The 21,936-nt window shown below is 41.5% G+C and overlaps 1 protein-coding gene across 3 annotated transcripts in view; it reads left to right on the forward strand.

The window, feature by feature from the left end:
- klhdc8a (kelch domain containing 8A) overlaps positions 1-21,936 on the forward strand; it is a 179,820-nt gene that overhangs the window by 133,297 nt on the left and 24,587 nt on the right. For all 3 annotated transcript variants that reach the window (XM_061875508.1, XM_061875510.1, XM_061875507.1), the window contains 4 exons: positions 5,727-6,052; positions 6,117-6,327; positions 13,050-13,214; positions 17,901-18,119. In XM_061875508.1, the coding sequence (XP_061731492.1) occupies positions 5,888-6,052; positions 6,117-6,327; positions 13,050-13,214; positions 17,901-18,119 (760 nt within the window). In that variant the 5' untranslated portion in view covers positions 5,727-5,887. The remainder of the gene's footprint in view (positions 1-5,726; positions 6,053-6,116; positions 6,328-13,049; positions 13,215-17,900; positions 18,120-21,936) is intronic.

Below are 21,936 nucleotides of genomic sequence, written 5' to 3' on the forward strand. Positions count from 1 at the left end.
GGCCGCTGCCCTTTTATACAGTGCGAGAGGAGATTCAAATTGGGCCCAGCTGGGCGATCCACGCACCTGATAATATTTGCGGGATTGACTGCTTGCTCGCAGTCCACGCCTCCTCGCCGCCAACTTGGGCCAGGCTCCGGCGTGCCCTGCCTCGCTGTCGGACTGCCGGCCACGCCTCCTCGCCGCCATCTTGGCCCGGGCTCCGGCGTGCCCTGCCTCGCTGTCGGACTGCCGACTCCGCCTCTCCACACACTGACTAAACGATATGTCTAAAATGTATAATTTTGACAGTTCATACATGTTGACATACACTCACATGTGTTGCATCAAATCTTATTAGTGCCTTGGCCTTAGATTTTATTCTGTAATGCTATTATTTGCATACTTAAGATCCCTCTTTAAGATCCCTCAGCAGAACAACCAACAGAACCAGTTCTGATGCATTGCACGCTATCATAAATTAGGTTTGATGATAGTCAAATGTGGGTAGAAGATTAGATGAGAGGTTGATAATATAAGCACTTGCAAAAGATGGTGCAAAATTAACATATTCTTAATTATCATTCATTTAATGATTGAAGATTAGAATCAGGAGTTGGCAACATATCTGAAAGAAGCTGTGAGATTGTATGTTGAGTATAAATGAGCAAAACTGAGGCGTTGTATTGATCTCCAGCAACATAATAATTGTTGAACAGAACTGATTACACATGAATGCAATTTTTGACCTGTGACCAATAGCGCTTTCTATCTTGCACTTCTCTTATGATCATGAACTGGGAGTGCTTTTTTTTTCCCGCATCCATTGAATCGGCCTTATTAACTGCAAGTAATAATGAAAGTAAAAAAAAAAAGCTCAGCCTCTTGAGAAATCTATTGCTGCCAGCCATTCTAGTCCTAACAGTCATATTATCTGCTAGTTCTTAAGTCTATGTTTTTATCTACAAGTTGAGTAAATCTTACTAACACTAGTTTGATTGTAATATAAGCTAAAACATGGACGTCAAACTCTGGCCCGCCGTGTTATTTAGTTTGGCCCTTGAGGCAATAATAAATTAGCATTAGAGCTGGCCCGCGTCGGTGCCGCTGTAACGCCGCATTCACCGCTAATATTCATACTTGCCAACCTTCCTAATTTTCCCGGTAGACTCCCGAAGTTCAGTGCCCCTCCCGAAAATCTCCTGGGGCAACCATTCTCACGAATTTCTACCGATTTCCACCTGGACGACTATATTGGGGGCGTGCACTTAAGGCACTGCCTTTAGCGTTCTCTACAACCTGTCGGCACATCCGCTTTTCCTCCATATTAACAATGTGTCACATAATATTTGTGGCTTTAACACACACGCACATGTGAAAGCAAGGCATACTTGGTCAACAGCCATACAGGTCACACTGAGGGTGGCCGTATAAACAACTTTAGCACTGTTACAAATATGCGCCACACTGTGAACCCACACCGAACAAGAATGACAAACACATTTCGGGTGAACATCCGCACCGTAACACAACAGAACAAATACCCAGAAACCTTTGCAGCGCTAACTCTTCCGGGAAACTTCCAGCAAAACTGACCAATATTACCACCCGCACCGCACCGTTAGCATCACAGCTAACATTACCATGTCGCTACCTCTCCGCTCCGCGGGAGCGTGTGACGAAGGTAGGAAGGTGCGCTTGTTTTATGTCTCAGTGAGGAGCAGAGACAAGAGAGCGAGAAAAGCATGTAGTTAAGGGTGTAACGGTACACAAAAATTTTGGTTTAGATGTCACAGTTCAGTTCATTTTGGGTACAGGAAGAAAACAACAAAATATAAATTATTTGGTTATTTATTTACATCATTTGCAACATCTTCCACCAAAAATATTTTTCTTAGCGGAATATTTGATGTGAAGTAATGAGAACCTTGCATAGGTCAATAATTCATAATGACATTGATTTTGATTCAATATCATAGAATAGAATGGAAAGTACTTTATTGATCCTGGGGGAAACTCAGCACCACAGTTCGCTCACAAGAGACAACAATAATATTTAGATAATATAAATATATTCTACATATACTCATGTTTTAATTTGAGCAATGACAGTTTGAAAGAAAAAAAAACAAAAAAACAGCTTTGTTTTTTTAGTCAACATTGCAACTTTTATCTAAATTACATTTAACCTTCAAGCTTTTTTATTTATGTTTTTGTTCATTTTAATAGTATTTTTAGAATATGCCGTGGGCCTTTAAAACATTAGCTGTGGGCCGCAAATGGCCCCTGGGGCACACTTTTGACACAAAAATAAAATCTGATAAATCTATGGATAAAAAGTGAATTAAAATATTTTCTCTTGCTACTTCAAGACTTGAATGTTTGGTTCATTCATTATTGTTATTTTACTTTCAAATTTATTATTAGCCTGTGGAAAACATTTGATATTTACCTCAGATGATTGCAAATAGAAAAAAAGTATAACATTTTTATTTAAATTTGATTTGATATGCCATTGTTTTTTTTTTAAATTATTATTATTATTTGAAACTGGATTTTGCATGTCACTGAAGTTATATAAGCCTTGCTTGTTCAATATTTAATGCAAAACTTGTTTGGGTCCCTATTAAAAGGTTCATTTGTTCAACCTTGGCCCGCGGCTTTGTCCACTTTAAAATTTTGGGCATACTTGGTCAACAGCCATACAGGTCACACTGAGGGTGGCCGTATAAACAACTGTAGCACTGTTACAAATATGCGCCCTACTGTGACCCCACACCAAACAAGAATGACAAACACATTTCGGGTGAACATCCGCACCGTAACACAACAGAACAAATACCCAGAAAACCTTTGCAGCGCTAACTCTTCCGGGAAACTTCCAGCAAACTGACCAATAATTAACGTTTTATTCATGCATTTTCTCTTGCTACTTCAAGGCTTGAATGTTTGGTTCATTCATTATTGTTATTTTAATTTCAAATTTATTATTAGCCTGTGGAAAACATTTGATATTTACCTCAGATGATTGCAAATAGAAAAAAAAGTATAACATTTTTATTTAAATTTGATTTGATATGACATTGTTTTTTTTATTTTATTTTTATTATTATTTGAAACTGGATTTTGCATGTCACTATAAAGTTATATAAGCCTTGCTTGTTCAATATTTAATGCAAAACTTGTTTGGGTCCCTATTAAAAGGTTCATTTGTTCAACCTTGGCCCGCGGCTTTGTTCCGTTTAAAATTTTGGGCATACTTGGTCAACAGCCATACAGGTCACACTGAGGGTGGCCGTATAAACAACTGTAGCACTGTTACAAATATGCGCCACACTGTGAACCCACACCAAACAAGAATGACAAACACATTTCGGGTGAACATCCGCACCGTAACACAACAGAACAAATACCCAGAAACCTTTGCAGCGCTAAATCTTCCGGGAAACTTCCAGCAAACTGACCAATAATTAACGTTTTATTCATGTATTTTCTCTTGCTACTTCAAGGCTTGAATGTTTGGTTCATTCATTATTGTTATTTTCACTTTCAAATTTATTATTAGCCTGTGGAAAACATTTGATAATTACCTCAGATGATTGCAAATAGAAAAAAAAGTACAACATTTTTATTTAAATTTGATTTGATATGCCATTGGGGTTTTTTTAAATTATTATTATTATTATTATTTGAAACTGGATTTTGCATGTCACTATAAATATATAAGCCTTGCCTGTTCAATATTTAATGCAAAACTTGTTTGGGTCCTTATTAAAAGGTTCATTTGTTCAACCTTGGCCCGCGGCTTTGTTCCGTTTTACATTTTGTCCCACTCTGTATTTGAGTTTGACACCCCTGAGCTAAAAGATCTATATCCGTAGTGCTCCTCTGTTTATTTACACAAATATGTGTACATTTCTTGTTGTCGTATATATTGTTACATGATTGCTATGTTTTCCAGACCATAGGAAAAATGGTCTATTTTCATTCTATTTTCATAAATAAGGCACAAAAGATTATAGGGCGCATTAAAGTAGTCATATTAGTTGTTTTTTTCTCAATTTAAAACACTTTCTTGTGGTCTATATAAAATGTAATGATGGTTTGTTGGTTTAAATGTTGCATAGAATGTCATTTTTTATTTTTTAATGCATTTTTAATTTCAAATATTTTTACATGAAATTTTTATTTTTTATTTTTTTTATTAAATCAACATAAAAAAAACACAAGATACTCTTACAATTATTGCACCAACCCACAACACCTCCCTTTTTCATGACAAAAAAAAAAAGAAAAAAGAATCGATCGATTTTTGAGCGCCGCGTGTAATGTTGTATATTTTTAATGCAACATATAAAATGTTGGTGTTGTTTACTTGAGTCATATTGCAGTCTACACGTATCTCTTGTATGTGACTGCCATCTCCTGGTCACACTTATCATTTCACCATGTACCAAATGAAATAGCTTCGAGGTCGGTAAGCAAAACCAGAATTATGCCATACATTAGGCGCGATGGGTTATAAGGCGCACTTTAAATTATTGGAAGTGCGCCTTATAGTCTGGAAAATACAGTAGTCATTTTGAACAATTGCCTGTTTTTTGCTCAAACAGTTAATTGTGAAATAAAAAGGGAAAATATAACTGTGGAAGGGGGCGTGGCCTGCAGGCCTGCCACGGAACAAGGTGGGCCAGGACCAGCCTCGAAGACAGCGACAGGTGTGTGGATGGTCCAAGTGGGCTTTATTATCTGATCACCTGTCGCCCTTCGTTAGCAGGAGGAGTGAAGTAGTTGGAGTGGGAGGTGCTGCTGAACGGACGCGGCCGACAAAGATACTTTGCTGAAAAGCAAAAGCCTCCGCACGTTTTATGAAAACAAAACAGTGTTATGCCCTGAATTCCTGGCTCTCCTGGCAGTGTGTGGTGGTCCGAAGAACCCACTAGAGCAGTGGTTCTCAAATGGGGGTCCACGTACCCTTGGGGGTACTTGAAGGTATGCCAAAGGGTACGTGAGATTTTTTAAAAATACTCTAAAAATAGCAACAATTAAAAAATCCTTTATAAATATATTTATTGAATAATACATCAACAAAATATGAATGTAAGTTCATAAACTGTGAAAAGAAATACAACAATGCAATATTCAGTGTTGACAGCTAGACTTTTTGTGGACATGTTCCATAAATATTGATGATAAAGATTTCTTTTTTTGTGACGAAATGTTTAGAAGTAAGTTGATGAATCCAGGTGGATCTCTATTACAATCACCTGTCGCTCTGTTATAAGCAGCAGCCAGGGGGAGAGACAGGGTTGGGGCTGGAGCCAGAGCGTGAGTGAGGACGAAAGAGAAAAAGACAATTGCTGGACAGCTACTGAGAGACTAATTGAAAAAAAAAAAACGATATTTTACCCTGAAACAGGCTCTCATGTCGGTGCTTGGTGGTCTGAAGAACCCCCAGGAGGGCAAGCCCCACACTAACCAATAATAAATAAATAACTTCTTACCATTAACGCAACTTCTTGAACATAAAAATACATGAGAATGTTTTATATTTTGAATGTTATTTTCAACACTGTGATTACAAGTGGAATTATTCATTATTTGTCCTGTTAAGCAATGTCAGCTCAGATTTATCTGAGAGCCAGATGCAGTCATCAAAAGAGCCACATCTGGCTCTAGAGCCATAGGTTCCCTACCCCTGTTCTAAGCCTTACTTTATAACACAAACTTTGTTCTTTCTTTTGCAGGGGCGCATGTAAAGAAGTGCATTGGAGTGGACGGCGGCTTTTATTCTCAGTCTCCCAGCTCTCATACCTCATTGGTTTCATTCTATCAAACCCCCAACCAAATTCTCCTTGATTTGCACCTTCCACTGCTTCTCGCTGGCCCTCTCTGAGCTCCTGAGGCCATGGCTGTGCCCTCAGCTCATGAGTTTCACTGGCAGAGCTTGGCTCGACTGCCCAACGGCCGTGTTTATCACACTCTGACCGAGGTTGGGGGGCAGATGTACATGCTGGGGGGCTGTGATGCTTCAGGGAGGCCCTGCCCGAATTTGGAAGTGTACTCCCCTGAGGTACAAAACAACAACACATTGTAAATGTAGCTGAGAGAGCGGTCAATGTTTGTTATGTCCGCAGGGGGACCGGTGGATAAGCCTGCCCTCTATGCCCACTGCACGGGCTGGAGCGGCCGTGGCAGCACTTGGAAAACAGATCTTAGTCGTTGGAGGAGTGGGGGAGGACCAGGGTCCATTGAAGATGGTGGAAATATACAACACAGAAGAAGGAAAGTGGAGAAAGAGGAGTTCCCTGAGGGAGGCTTTGATGGGTGTGTCCATCACGATGAAAGGTATGGCTCTCAGAATGGAATATATCTTTGTCATTGTACGACAAAATTGTAAGCGAAACTCATTTACAGCATATTCATAACACATAAAAACATCTCAAAACAAACAAACCTTTTTGGTGAACTTGTTAGCACATTTTGGGCCTCATCTACTAAAACAAAAATAACTGTTACCCATGCCTTGGGCACTAATACACCCCCATACCATCACACATGTGTAAGTTACCCATGTCTTGGGCACTAATACACCCCCATACCATCACACATGTGTAAGTTACCCATGTCTTGGGCACTAATACACCCCCATACCATCACACATGTGTAAGTTACCCATGTCTTGGGCACTAATACACCCCCATACCATCACACATGTGTAAGTTACCCATGTCTTGGGCACTAATACACCCCCATACCATCACACATGTGTAAGTTACCCATGCCTTGGGCACTAATACACCCCCATACCATCACACATGTGTAAGTTACCCATGCCTTGGGCACTAATACACCCCCATACCATCACACATGTGTAAGTTACCCATGTCTTGTTCACTAATACACCCCCATACCATCACACATGTGTAAGTTACCCATGCCTTGGGCACTAATACACCCCCATACCATCACACATGTGTAAGTTACCCATGTCTTGGGCACTAATACACCCCCATACTATCACACATGTGTAAGTTACCCATGTCTTGGGCACTAATACACCCCCATACCATCACACATGTGTAAGTTACCCATGTCTTGGGCACTAATACACCCCCATACCATCACACATGTGTAAGTTACCCATGTCTTGTTCACTAATACACCCCCATACCATCACACATGTGTAAGTTACCCATGTCTTGGGCACTAATACACCCCCATACCATCACACATGTGTAAGTTACCCATGTCTTGGGCACTAATACACCCCCATACTATCACACATGTGTAAGTTACCCATGTCTTGGGCACTAATACACCCCCATACTATCACACATGTGTAAGTTACCCATGTCTTGGGCACTAATACACCCCCATACCATCACACATGTGTAAGTTACCCATGCCTTGTGCACTAATACACCCCCATACCATCACACATGTGTAAGTTACCCATGTCTTGGGCACTAATACACCCCCATACCATCACACATGTGTAAGTTACCCATGCCTTGGGCACTAATACACCCCCATACCATCACACATGTGTAAGTTACCCATGCCTTGGGCACTAATACACCCCCATACCATCACACATGTGTAAGTTACCCATGCCTTGGGCACTAATACACCCCCATACCATCACACATGTGTAAGTTACCCATGTCTTGTTCACTAATACACCCCCATACCATCACACATGTGTAAGTTAGTCATGTCTTGTTCACTAATACACCCCCATACCATCACACATGTGTAAGTTACCCATGCCTTGGGCACTAATACACCCCCATACCATCACACATGTGTAAGTTACCCATGTCTTGTTCACTAATACACCCCCATACCATCACACATGTGTAAGTTACCCATGTCTTGTTCACTAATACACCCCCATACCATCACACATGTGTAAGTTACCCATGCCTTGGGCACTAATACACCCCCATACCATCACACATGTGTAAGTTACCCATGCCTTGGGCACTAATACACCCCCATACCATCACACATGTGTAAGTTACCCATGCCTTGGGCACTAATACACCCCCATACCATCACACATGTGTAAGTTACCCATGTCTTGGGCACTAATACACCCCCATACCATCACACATGTGTAAGTTACCCATGTCTTGGGCACTAATACACCCCCATACCATCACACATGTGTAAGTTACCCATGTCTTGGGCACTAATACACCCCCATACCATCACACATGTGTAAGTTACCCATGCCTTGGGCACTAATACACCCCCATACCATCACACATGTGTAAGTTACCCATGTCTTGGTCACTAATACACCCCCATACCATCACACATGTGTAAGTTACCCATGTCTTGGTCATTAATACACCCCCATACCATCACACATGTGTAAGTTACCCATGTCTTGGTCACTAATACACCCCCATACCATCACACATGTGTAAGTTACCCATGCCTTGGGCACTAATACACCCCCATACCATCACACATGTGTAAGTTACCCATGTCTTGCGCACTAATACACCCCCATACCATCACACATGTGTAAGTTACCCATGCCTTGGGCACTAATACACCCCCATACCATCACACATGTGTAAGTTACCCATGCCTTGGGCACTAATACACCCCCATACCATCACACATGTGTAAGTTACCCATGCCTTGGGCACTAATACACCCCCATACCATCACACATGTGTAAGTTACCCATGTCTTGCGCACTAATACACCCCCATACCATCACACATGTGTAAGTTACCCATGCCTTGGGCACTAATACACCCCCATACCATCACACATGTGTAAGTTACCCATGTCTTGCGCGCTAATACACCCCCATACCATCACACATGTGTAAGTTACCCATGCCTTGGGCGCTAATACACCCCCATACCATCACACATGTGTAAGTTACCCATGTCTTGCGCACTAATACACCCCCATACCATCACACATGTGTAAGTTACCCATGTCTTGGGCACTAATACACCCCCATACCATCACACATGTGTAAGTTACCCATGCCTTGGGCAATAATACACCCCCATACCATCACACATGTGTAAGTTACCCATGTCTTGCGCACTAATACACCCCCATACCATCACACATGTGTAAGTTACCCATGTCTTGCGCACTAATACACCCCCATACCATCACACATGTGTAAGTTACCCATGTCTTGCGCACTAATACACCCCCATACCATCACACATGTGTAAGTTACCCATGCCTTGGGCACTAATACACCCCCATACCATCACACATGTGTAAGTTACCCATGTCTTGCGCACTAATACACCCCCATACCATCATACATGTGTAAGTTACCCATGCCTTGGGCACTAATACACCCCCATACCATCACACATGTGTAAGTTACCCATGCCTTGGGCACTAATACACCCCCATACCATCACACATGTGTAAGTTACCCATGTCTTGCGCACTAATACACCCCCATACCATCATACATGTGTAAGTTACCCATGCCTTGGGCACTAATACACCCCCATACCATCACACATGTGTAAGTTACCCATGCCTTGGGCACTAATACACCCCCATACCATCACACATGTGTAAGTTACCCATGTCTTGCGCACTAATACACCCCCATACCATCATACATGTGTAAGTTACCCATGTCTTGGGCACTAATACACCCCCATACCATCACACATGTGTAAGTTACCCATGCCTTGGGCACTAATACACCCCCATACCATCACACATGTGTAAGTTACCCATGTCTTGCGCACTAATACACCCCCATACCATCATACATGTGTAAGTTACCCATGCCTTGGGCACTAATACACCCCCATACCATCACACATGTGTAAGTTACCCATGCCTTGGGCACTAATACACCCCCATACCATCACACATGTGTAAGTTACCCATGTCTTGGGCACTAATACACCCCCATACCATCACACATGTGTAAGTTACCCATGCCTTGGGCAATAATACACCCCCATACCATCACACATGCTGGCTGTTCAACAGAGGTGGGTAGTAACGCGCTACATTTACTTGAGTAACTTTTGGGATAAATTGTACTTCTACGAGTAGTTTTTATTCAACATACTTTTACTTTTACTTGAGTATATTTAAAGAGAAGGAACACTACTTTTACTTCATTCCATTTATCTACATTAAGCTCGCTACTCGCTACTTTTTTTTATCGATCTATTAATGTTTGTTTTGGTTAATGACAAAGCTTCAAAGTAGAATCTACGCATGTCTGCATTTCACCAATCACATGCAGTCACTGGTGACCTTGGACCAATCAAACAGAGCCAGGCGGTCACATGACCGTGATACGTCAAACCCGACTTAAACATGTTGACAAACTTATTGGGGTGTTACCATTTAGTGGTCAATTGTAGGGAATATGTACTGTACTGTGAAATCTACTAATAAAAGTTTTAATCAATCAATCAAATCAATGAATGCCTACTGAGCCTATGGTGCTGTTAAGTTATTGTGGCTCAATGTGCCATTTTTTAAATTTTATTTTAATGTACTGTTATTTAATATATATTATTGTTTTAGTTGCTTAAGAGATATTCCTGGCTCTGAATTTGCTCATTGCTATTTTTATGTTTTTGTGCATTATTTGCGTTCCAGGCCAGCCGGGAGACATAGTCTTCCCAACGTGTCCTGGGTCTTCCCCGTGGCCTCCTACCGGTTGGACGTGCCCCAAACACCTCCCTAGGGAGGCGTTCGGGTGGCATCCTGACCAGATGCCCGAACCACCTCATCTGGCTCCTCTCCATGTGGAGGAGCAGCGGCTTTACTTTGAGTTCCTCCCGGATGGCAGAGCTTCTCACCCTATCTCTAAGGGAGAGACCCAAACTCATTTGGGCCGCTTGTACCCGTGATCTTATCCTTTCGGTCATGACCCAAAGCTCATGACCATAGGTGAGGATGGGAACGTAGATCGACCGGTAAATTGAGAGCTTTGCCTTCCGGCTCAGCTCCTTCTTCACCACAACGGATCGGTACAACGTCCGCATTACTGAAGACGCCGCACCGATCCGCCTGTTGATCTCACGATCCACTCTTCCCTCACTCGTGAACAAGACTCCTAGGTACTTGAACTCCTCCACTTGGGGCAGGGTCTCCTCCCCAACTCGGAGATGGCACTCCACCCTTTTCCGGGCGAGAACCATGGACTCGGACTTGGAGGTGCTGATTCTCATTCCGGTCGCTTCACACTCGGCTGCAAACCGATCCAGTGAGAGCTGAAGATCCCGGCCAGATGAAGCCATCAGGACCACATCATCTGCAAAAAGCAGAGACCTAATCCTGCGGTCACCAAACCGGAACCCCTCAACGCCTTGACTGTGCCTATCAGTCATAGTTAATATTATAAATCCCACATTCTTCATATTCATGTACTTTCTGGCTGTCTCAACGTTTTTAGCGTTCAATCAGAGCGGTACAGCTCGGTTGTTTCAGTGGCCGTGCCAGCGACTTGAGGGTTCCATGTTCGATCCCTGCTTCCGCCTTCCTAGTCATTGCCGTTGTGTCCTTGGGCAAGACACTTTACCCACCTGCTCCCAGTGCCACCCACACTGCTTTAAATGTAACTTAGATATTGGGTTTCACTATGTAAAAGCACTTTGAGTCACTAGAGAAAAGCGCTATATAAATATAATTCACTTCACTTTACTACAAACTGCAATACTTTTGTCACTTTCCGCCACTTTAAAATATCTCCACACTGCTGACATTTTTCCGCAGGCGCCTGGTTCCAACGTCACTGCACGTTGGTTGATTGCGTCACCGCCTCCAAAAATTGCGTCACACGCCACTATTCGGCCTTGCAGTGAACTCATTCCACCAAAGGCCGAATGTGGCTTTTTTTGCCATATTCGGACGAATATATTCGGTTACCGATTAATCGGTGCATCCCTAGTGTACATCAATCAATCAATGTTTATTTATATAGCCCCAAATCACAAATGTCTCAAAGGACTGCACAAATCATTACGACTACAACATCCTCGGAATAACCCACAAAAGGGCAAGGAAAACTCACACCCAGTGGGCAGGGAGAATTCACATCCAGTGGGACGCCAGTGACAATGCTGACTATGAGAAACCTTGGAGAGGACCTCAGATGTGGGCAACCCCCCCCCCTCTAGGGGACCGAAAGCAATGGATGTGGAGCGGGTCTAACATGATACTGTGAAAGTTCAATCCATAGTGGCTCCAACACAGCCGCCAGAGTTCAGTCCAAAGCGGATCCAAGACAGCAGCGAGAGTCCCGTCCACAGGAAACCGTCTCAAGCGGAGGCGGATCAGCAGCGTAGAGATGTCCCCAACCGATACACAGGCGAGCGGTCCATCCTGGGTCTCGACTCTGGACAGCCAGTACTTCATCCATGGTCATCGGACCGGACCCCCTCCACAAGGGAGGGGGGGACATAGGAGAAAGAAAAGAAGCGGCAGATCAACTGGTCTAAAAAGGAGGTCTATTTAAAGGCTAGAGTATACAGATGAGTTTTAAGGTGAGACTTAAAAGCTTCTACTGAGGTGGCATCTCGAACTGTTACCGGGAGGGCATTCCAGAGTACTGGAGCCCGAACGGAAAACGCTCTATAGCCCGCAGACTTTTTTTGGGCTCTAGGAATGACTAATAAGCCGGAGTCTTTGTATATTCATTAAAACACCTTTAACATGTCAACATCCCAGCTGAACTTAGGTGAGAGGTAAGGTAGACCGGGGACTAATGACCAGCCAGTCAAAGAGCTGGCGGAAACAAACCCTGGCCAGGTTTAATGTGCCTAATTTGATGGCTAAATAAAACACGCTGAAGTATGTAAAAAAACGGTGGTTTGCTGTTGAGGTGTTTTTGGTGCCATCAGGATGTTGGCTGTGGCGTGAAGGACGACTTCTAGAAATAAAGATCATTTCCATATACATATTGTATTATCGCCACCAACCAATTCCGTTGGCGGTACACGCCATCAAATGACTTCAATTTTGTGTGTGTGTGTGTGTGTGTGTGTGTGTGTGTGTGTGTGTGTGTGTGTGTGTGTGTGTGTGTGTGTGTGCAGATGGTCGTGCTCTGGCCGTGGGCGGAATGGGTGCCGACCTGCTCTCTCGTAACATCCTTCAACAGTATGACTTTCGAAAAGATGTGTGGGCTCTACTTCCTCCCATGCCGACGCCACGCTACGATGCCAACGCACATTTGCTGGACAACAAGCTCTATGTAGCAGGTATCATCCACCACAGATAAGTCACGCTCCACGCAAAGAGAGGTGCACAAAAATACATCCATCCATCCATCCATCCATCTTGTTCCGCTTATCCGAGGTCGGGTTGCGGGGGCAGCAGCCTAAGCAGGGAAACCCAGACTTCCCTCTCCCCAGCCACTTCGTCTAGCTCTTCCCGGGGGATCCCGAGGCGTTCCCAGGCCAGCCGGGAGACATAGTCTTCCCAACGTGTCCTGGGTCTTCCCCGTGGCCTCCTACCGGTTGGACGTGCCCTAAACACCTCCCTAGGGAGGCGTTCGGGTGGCATCCTGACCAGATGCCCGAACCACCTCATCTGGCTCCTCTCCATGTGGAGGAGCAGCGGCTTTACTTTGAGTTCCTCCCGGATGGAGGCGGTATAGCTCGGTTGGTAGAGTGGCCGTGCCGGCAACTTGAGGGTTGCAGGTTCGATTCTCGCTTCTGCCAACCTAGTCACTGCCGTTGTGTCCTTGGGCAGGACACTTTACCCACCTGCTCCCAGTGCCACCCACACTGGTTTAAATGTAACTTAGATATTGGGTTTCACTATGTAAAGCGCTTTGAGTCACTAGAGAAAAAGCGCTATATAAATATAATTCACTTCACACTTCACTATGGCAGAGCTTCTCACCCTATCTCTAAGGGAGAGACCCAAACTCATTTGGGCCGCTTGTACCCGTGATCTTATCCTTTCGGTCATGACCCAAAGCTCATGACCATAGGTGAGGATGGGAACGTAGATCGACCGGTAAATTGAGAGCTTTGCCTTCCGGCTCAGCTCCTTCTTCACCACAACGGATCGGTACAACGTCCGCATTACTGAAGACGCCGCACCGATCCGCCTGTCGATCTCACCATCCACTCTTCCCTCACTCGTGAACAAGAGTCCTAGGTACTTGAACTCCTCCACTTGGGGCAGGGTCTCCTCCCCAACCCGGAGATGGCAAAAATACAGAGGACTGAAATTGTTTGTTGATATTCCCTTCATATATTTATTGTTCGGACTACAAGGCGCACTGAAAGGCCTACTGAAATGAGATGTTCTTATTTAAACGGGGATAGCAGCTCCATTCTATGTGTCATACTTCATCATTTCCTGATATTGCCATATGTTTGCTGAAAGGATTTAGTAGAGAACATCCACGATAAATTTCTCAACTTTTGGTGGCCAACAGAGGTGGGTAGTAACGCGCTACATTTACTCCGTTACATCTACTTGAGTATCTTTTGGGCTAAATTGTACTTCTACCAGTAGTTTTTATGCAACATACTTTTACTTTTATTTGGGCTGTGGATGTTTGTGCTTCCTCAATGCAAGGATGATGTGGGACGAGTCAGACATGAATTCAGGTACATGATTTATTAAATAAACAAACACTGTAATCAAAAATAATCAAACTAAGGGCGCTCACAAGGAGGTATAAAACCTGAATACAAAATATAAACATGAAACAAAAACACTTGCTCGATTTGCATGAATGAACTATGAACATACAAAACAAAACTTGCACTGTGGCATGAATACATAAACTTACTCGGCATGGAACTGTGGGCGAGGACGTGGAGGTTGGAACAGCATGGGTAGGGTGCGTGCGAGTGTGAGGACATGGGTAGGGTGCGTGCGAGTGTGACGAAGACAAGAAAAAGAGTGACTTAAATAGCTGTGATGATTAGTGAAAACAGGTGAGGCTGAGAACAGGGAGGTGACAGGTGAAAACTAATGAGGTTGGCATGGAAACAAACAAAACCAGGAAGTGCAAAACGTGACTGATTGTCCAAAATCAAAAACAAAACAAAACATGATCCATATGTGTGACAACTTGAGTATATTTATAAAGAAGAAACACTACTTTTATTCCGCTCCATTTATCTGCAATCAGCTCGTTACTCGCTACTTTTTTTTTATCGATCTGTTAATGCACGCTTTGTTTGTTTTGATTTTGTCAGACACGCATTCAAAGTAGGAACTAAGCATGCCTGCGTTTCACCAATCAAATGCAGTCACTGGTGATGTTGGACCAATCAAACGAAACGAATCCGACCTAAAAAAGTTGAAAAACTTATTGGGGTGTTACCATTTAGTGGTCAACTGTACGGAATATGTACTGTACTGTGCAATCTACTAATAAAAGTTTCAATCAATCAATCAAAAGTGTAAAGGAAAAAAGACACTTTATTTCAACCGTACTTCCCGTCAAAAGCCTAAAGACTGATCGCACAGTTCCTGTCTTCACAATAAAAGCGCCGCTCCATCGCGCCTGCGTTAACAAAATAAGAGTCTCCGAAAGCCAGCGCAAACAAGCAAGCAAACTACGGAGTTTGCCGCCAATGTATTTCTTGTAAAGTGTATAAAAAGGAATATGGAAGCTGGACAAATAAGATGCCAAAAACCAACGACTTTCATGTGGTATTAGACAGGAAGGAGGAACTTTTTTTCTCCTCCATTTGAAAACGTGATCATTATCAGCACTATACTGTCTGATTCCAATCAATGCAAGTCATCAGAATCAGGTAATACACCAACTTATATTCTTGTCTTCATGAAAGATAGGAATGTTAAACATGCATGTATATTCATTAAAACACCTTCAACATGTAAACAAAAACGCCAAAATAAATAAATATAAATTTTATACTAATTATATATATATATATATATATATATATATATATATATATATATATATATATATATATATATATATATATATATATATATATATATATATATGTGTGTGTATGTATATATGAGGTAGATCACCTCGACTTGGTCATTTATTAAGTAATTGATTAACGTTGAAAAACTTATTGGGGTGTTACCATTTAGTGGTCAATTGTATGAAAATATGTACTGTACTGTGCAATCTACTAATACACGTCTCAATCAATCAACCAATCAATGAATGCCTACTGAGTCTATGGTGCTATTAAGGGCAGCAGCAATAATCGATCAACAGCACAAGCATTAACAGATTTAATTGAAGAAATAACTGATAGTATTGATAAAAATAAATATACAATAGGAGTATTCTTAGATCTTAAAAAGGCTTTTGATACAGTAGACCATAGTATTCTTATTAGAAAAATGAATGCCAGTACTTCATCCATGGTCATCGGACCGGACCCCCTCCACAAGGGAGGGGGGGGACATAGGAGAAAAAAGAAAAGAAGCGGCAGATCAACTGGTCTAAAAAGGAGGTCTATTTAAAGGCTAGAGTATACAGATGAGTTTTAAGGTGAGACTTAAATGCTTCTACTGAGGTAGCATCTCGAACTGTTACCGGGAGGGCATTCCAGAGTACTGGAGCCCGAACGGAAAACGCTCTATAGCCCGCAGACTTTTTTTGGGCTTTGGGAATCACTAATAAGCCGGAGTCTTTTGAAGGCAGATTTCTTGCCGGGACATATGGTACAATACAATCGGCAAGATAGGATGGAGCTAGACCGTGTAGTATTTTATACGTAAGTAGTAAAACCTTAAAGTCACATCTTAAGTGCACAGGAAGCCAGTGCAGGTGAGCCAGTATAGGTATATATGTATGTATATATGTATATAAAGGTATATACAGTATAGGTATATATGTATGTATATATGTATATAAAGGTATATACAGTATAGGTATATATGTATGTATATATGTATATAAAGGTATATACAGTATAGGTATATATGTATGTATATATGTATATAAAGGTATATACAGTATTGGTATATATGTATGTATATATGTATATAAAGGTATATACAGTATAGGTATATATGTATGTATATATGTATATAAAGGTATATACAGTATAGGTATATATGTATGTATATATGTATGTAAAGGTATATACAGTATAGGTATATATGTATGTATATATGTATATAAAGGTATATACAGTACAGGCGTAATATGATCAAACTTTCTTGTTCTTGTCAAAAGTCTAGCAGCCGCATTTTGTACCAACTGTAATCTTTTAATGCTAGACATGGGGAGACCCCAAAATAATACGTTACAGTAATCGAGACGAGACGTAACAAACGCATGGATAATGATCTCAGCGTCTTTAGTGGACAGAATGGAGTGAATTTTAGCGATATTACGGAGATGAAAGAAGGCCGTTTTAGTAACGCTTTTAATGTGTGACTCAAAGGAGAGAGTTGGGTGGAAGATAATACCCAGATTCTTTACCGAGTCACCTTGTTTAATTGTTTGTGGGTTCTTCCGAGGATGTTGTAGTCGTAATGATTTGTGCAGTCCTTTGAGACATTTGTGATTTGGGGCTATATAAATAAACATTGATTGATTGATTGATTGATTGAAATGTTAGAGTTGTATTATTAAATAGAGGTCGGTGTCTAGCAGGATGGATAATCAGCATTTCTGTTTTTTTCAACAGGATACTTGGCGGGAAATTTAAAACTGCAATTTAGTAAACTAAACATGTGTTGCAATGTTAATATTTCATCATTGATATATAAACTATCAGACTGCGTGGCTTTCAGTAGGCCTTTAATGCGCCCTATAATCCAGTGCACTTTTTCTATGAAAATAGACCCGTCATCGGCAGTGCGCCTTATAATCTGTTGCGCCCTATGCTTCGGACAATACGGCACATACTAACTGGTGACATGTGACTTTGCGAGACATCAAATCAATATTTTCTGTTGTCTTGTTGTTGTTTTAGGTGGCCGGCAGTGTAAGCGGCCGGTGAAGGCCTTGGAGATGTACGACACGGACAGCCGCTCATGGACAACACTTCCGATGCTGTCGTGCAAGTGTTCCTACGCGGGGGCCATTTGGGACGCCGCCGGGAGGCTGTGTTTGCTGGGAGGACTGCGGCAAGGAGGAGGACATCAGAGCTCAAAGTTTACCAGGAACGTCAGCGTTTTTGACACTCACCGAGGTACGCCTAGAAACTTTTCCCTTTCAATTCGCTTGATTTGTTTTCAGCCTAAGGCAGGTTACGTCGGTCAATTACACTTTTTAAGGCTTGACTGAAGGAAATGGATGGTCTTGTGTGTCTTTAATAGGCATTTACACCATCTATCCTCAGTGTTTCTTAGACATCGGTGCTGTCGCTTCTCATTCTCTCAAAGCGGAGGCACAAGAAAGAGACAAACCATTAAACACAGTTGAATGAGAAACTGGGTGGCAACAGAGTATCGGGCCAGATTTCGATTTGCATTGATACACATATCTGTACCGATACTATTCTGATACCAAACTCTGTTACCTTAAATCAATCAATCAATCAATCAATGTTTATTTATATAGCCCCAAATCACAAATGTCTCAAAGGACTGCACAAATCATTACGACTACAACATCCTCGGAGAACCCACAAAAGGGCAAGGAAAACTCACACCCAGTGGGCAGGGAGGATTCACATCCAGTGGGACACCAGTGACAATGCTGACTATGAGAAACCTTGGAGAGGACCTCAGATGTGGGCAACCCCCCCCCTCTAGGGGACCGAAAGCAATGGATGTGGAGCGGGTCTAACATGATACTGTGAAAGTTCAATCCATAGTGGCTCCAACACAGCCGCGAGAGTTCAGTTCAAAGCGGATCCAAGACAGCAGCGAGAGTCCCGTCCACAGGAAACCATCCCAAGCGGAGGCGGATCAGCAGCGTAGAGATGTCCCCAACCGATACACAGGCGAGCGGTCCATCCTGGGTCTCGACTCTGGACAGCCAGTACTTCATCCATGGTCATCGACTGCATCTGGCTCTCAGATAAATCTTAGCTGACATTGCTTAACACGACAAGTAATGAATAATTCCGCTGGTAATCACAGTGTTAAAAATAACGTTCAAAATATAAAACATTCTCATGCATTTTAATCCATCCATCCGTTTTCTATCGCACCTGTTCAAGAAGTTGCATTAATGGTAAGAAGTATTATATTAATTATTGGTTAGCTATAGAATATACATGTTATTAAAAAGAATAAGTGACTTATTATGCTGTTGTTATAAAATGTTGGTCTTAAAAATGCACAAATTTATTTGTATTCGGTGTTAAGAAAAAATGTTATGGCTCTCACGGAAATACATTTTGAAATATTTGGCTTTCATGGCTCTCTCAGCCAAAAAGGTTCCCGACCCTTGCCCTAGGGGACCGAAAGCAATGGATGTGGAGCGGGTCTAACATGATACTGTGAAAGTTCAATCCATAGTGGCTCCAACACAGCAGTGAGAGTTCAGTTCAAAGCGGATCCAAGACAGCAGCGAGAGTCCACAGGAAACCATCCCAAGCGGAGGCGGATCAGCAGCGTAGAGATGTCCCCAAACGATACACAGGCGAGCGGTCCATCCTGGGTCCCGACTCTGGACAGCCAGTACTTCATCCATGGTCATCGGACCGGACCCCCTCCACAAGGGAGGGGGGGACATAGGAGAAAAAAGAAAAGAAGCGGCAGATCAACTGGTCTAAAAAGGAGGTCTATTTAAAGGCTAGAGTATACAGATGAGTTTTAAGGTGAGACTTAAATGCTTCTACTGAGGTAGCATCTCGAACTGTTACCGGGAGGGCATTCCAGAGTACTGGAGCCCGAACGGAAAACGCTCTATAGCCCGCAGACTTTTTTTGGGCTCTAGGAATCACTAATAAGCCGGAGTCTTTTGAAGGCAGATTTCTTGCCGGGACATATGGTACAATACAGGCCTTAAAGTCCTACTGAAAGCCACTACTAGCAACCACGCAGTCTAATAGTTTATATATCAATGATGAAATATTAACATTGCAACACATGCCAATACGGCCTTTTTAGTTTACTAAATTGCAATTTTAAATTTCACGCGAAGTATCCTATTGAAAATGTCGGAATAATGACGCGTGCGCGTGACGTCTCGGAATGTAGCAGACATTTTTTTCCAGCTATAAATAGTCTGTGTGTATATATATATATATATGTATGTATGTATGTATGTATATATATATATATATATATATATATATGTATATATATATATATATACGTTTATATGCATATTTATATCTGTATGTATACACATATGTACAGTTTATATTTGTATATATATTTATTCATTTATATATCTTTATATTTATGTGTGTATGTATGTATACACATACACACATACATATATATATATGTTTATATCTATATATTTGTATGTATACACATATGTACAGTATATATATGTGTATAAGTATATATATATATATATATATATATATATATATATATATGTATGTGTGTGTATATATATATATATATATATATGTCTGTATGTATGTATGTATGTATATATGTATGTATGTAAATTAAATGGTAAATGGGTTATACTTCCCGTGACCCCAAAGGGAATAAGCGGTAGAAAATGAATGGATGGAAGGGTTATACTTGTACAGCACTTTTCTACCTTCAGGCTCCTCATAGCACTTTGACACCATTATCACATTCACACATTCACTCTCACACTGATGGCAAGAGCTGTTAGCAAGGCCTTAGCGACGACCCCAGAAGCAAGGGTGGAGGGACACAACGGACATGACTAGGATGGCGGAAGCTGGGGATAGCAACAGGAACCCTCAGGTTGCTGGCACGCCGTCCCCATATATATATATATATATATCCCCATATATATATATATATATATATATATATATATACATATATATATATATATGTATCCCCATATATATATATATACACACATATATATATGGGGACGGCGTGGCTTGGTTGGTATGTATATATATATATATATATATATATATATATATATCGAGAGAGAGAGAGAGAGAGAGAGGGAGAGAAACAAGTGGCGTAGAAAATGGATAGCTGGATGTTGTTGTCAAGATAATTATTGCTGTACTTCCAGCTTCTGTTTACTTGCAGGGTAGTTAAAAAAAAAAAAAATATATATATATATATATATATACATATATATATATATTATCTATTTCGACAAAGTCATGATGTACTCCATATTGAGTATGTATGTATGAGTATTGTGTATCTCTTATATTGCATTATAATATTTTATAGTGCATATCATTAGTTAAAATGTATAACTTATATGTATTGTTAAATTAAATGTAAATTATATCGACTTTTTATTTATTTTATTTATATTGAATATACCGTATTTCCTTGAATTGCCGCCGGGGCGCTAATTAATTTAAAACCTCTTCTCACTCCGGCACTTACCAAAGGCATGCAGTAAAAAAAATTGTGTAATGTAAGCTTGGACCTTAAATCCTACTGAAATGCTCTTAATCTTCTTCCCTTTATGCCATTTCCAACTACCGGTATTGAAATCAGCCTCCTCCATTTTGAAAATGATGACAGGGGAAGTGTCACTCGTGACGTCACGAGTTTGACCAGGCGGTAATACTAAGTATGCGCTAATTATTTTGAGAAGCGAGTTTGACCCGGCAGTAATTCAAGGCAGGCGCATACTATGTACCCTGCTGTAATTCAAGGAAATACGGTAACACACCACAGAGTAGCATGTACCGTATTTCCTTGACTTGCCGCAGGGTACATAGTATGCGCCTGCCTAGAATTACTGAAACTTTCAGTAGTAGATTGCACAAAACAGTACATATTCCGTACAAATGACCACTGAATGGTAACACACCAATAACTTGTTTAAGTCGGGCTCTACGTTAATCAATACATGATAACCCTTGGGACCCTTCCGGTCGATCGCGAAAATATTAGAAAAATAAATACCCTATTTTTCCGACT

Source organism: Nerophis ophidion, linkage group LG16 (genome assembly GCF_033978795.1).
Source record: "Nerophis ophidion isolate RoL-2023_Sa linkage group LG16, RoL_Noph_v1.0, whole genome shotgun sequence".
NCBI lineage: Eukaryota > Metazoa > Chordata > Actinopteri > Syngnathiformes > Syngnathidae > Nerophis > Nerophis ophidion.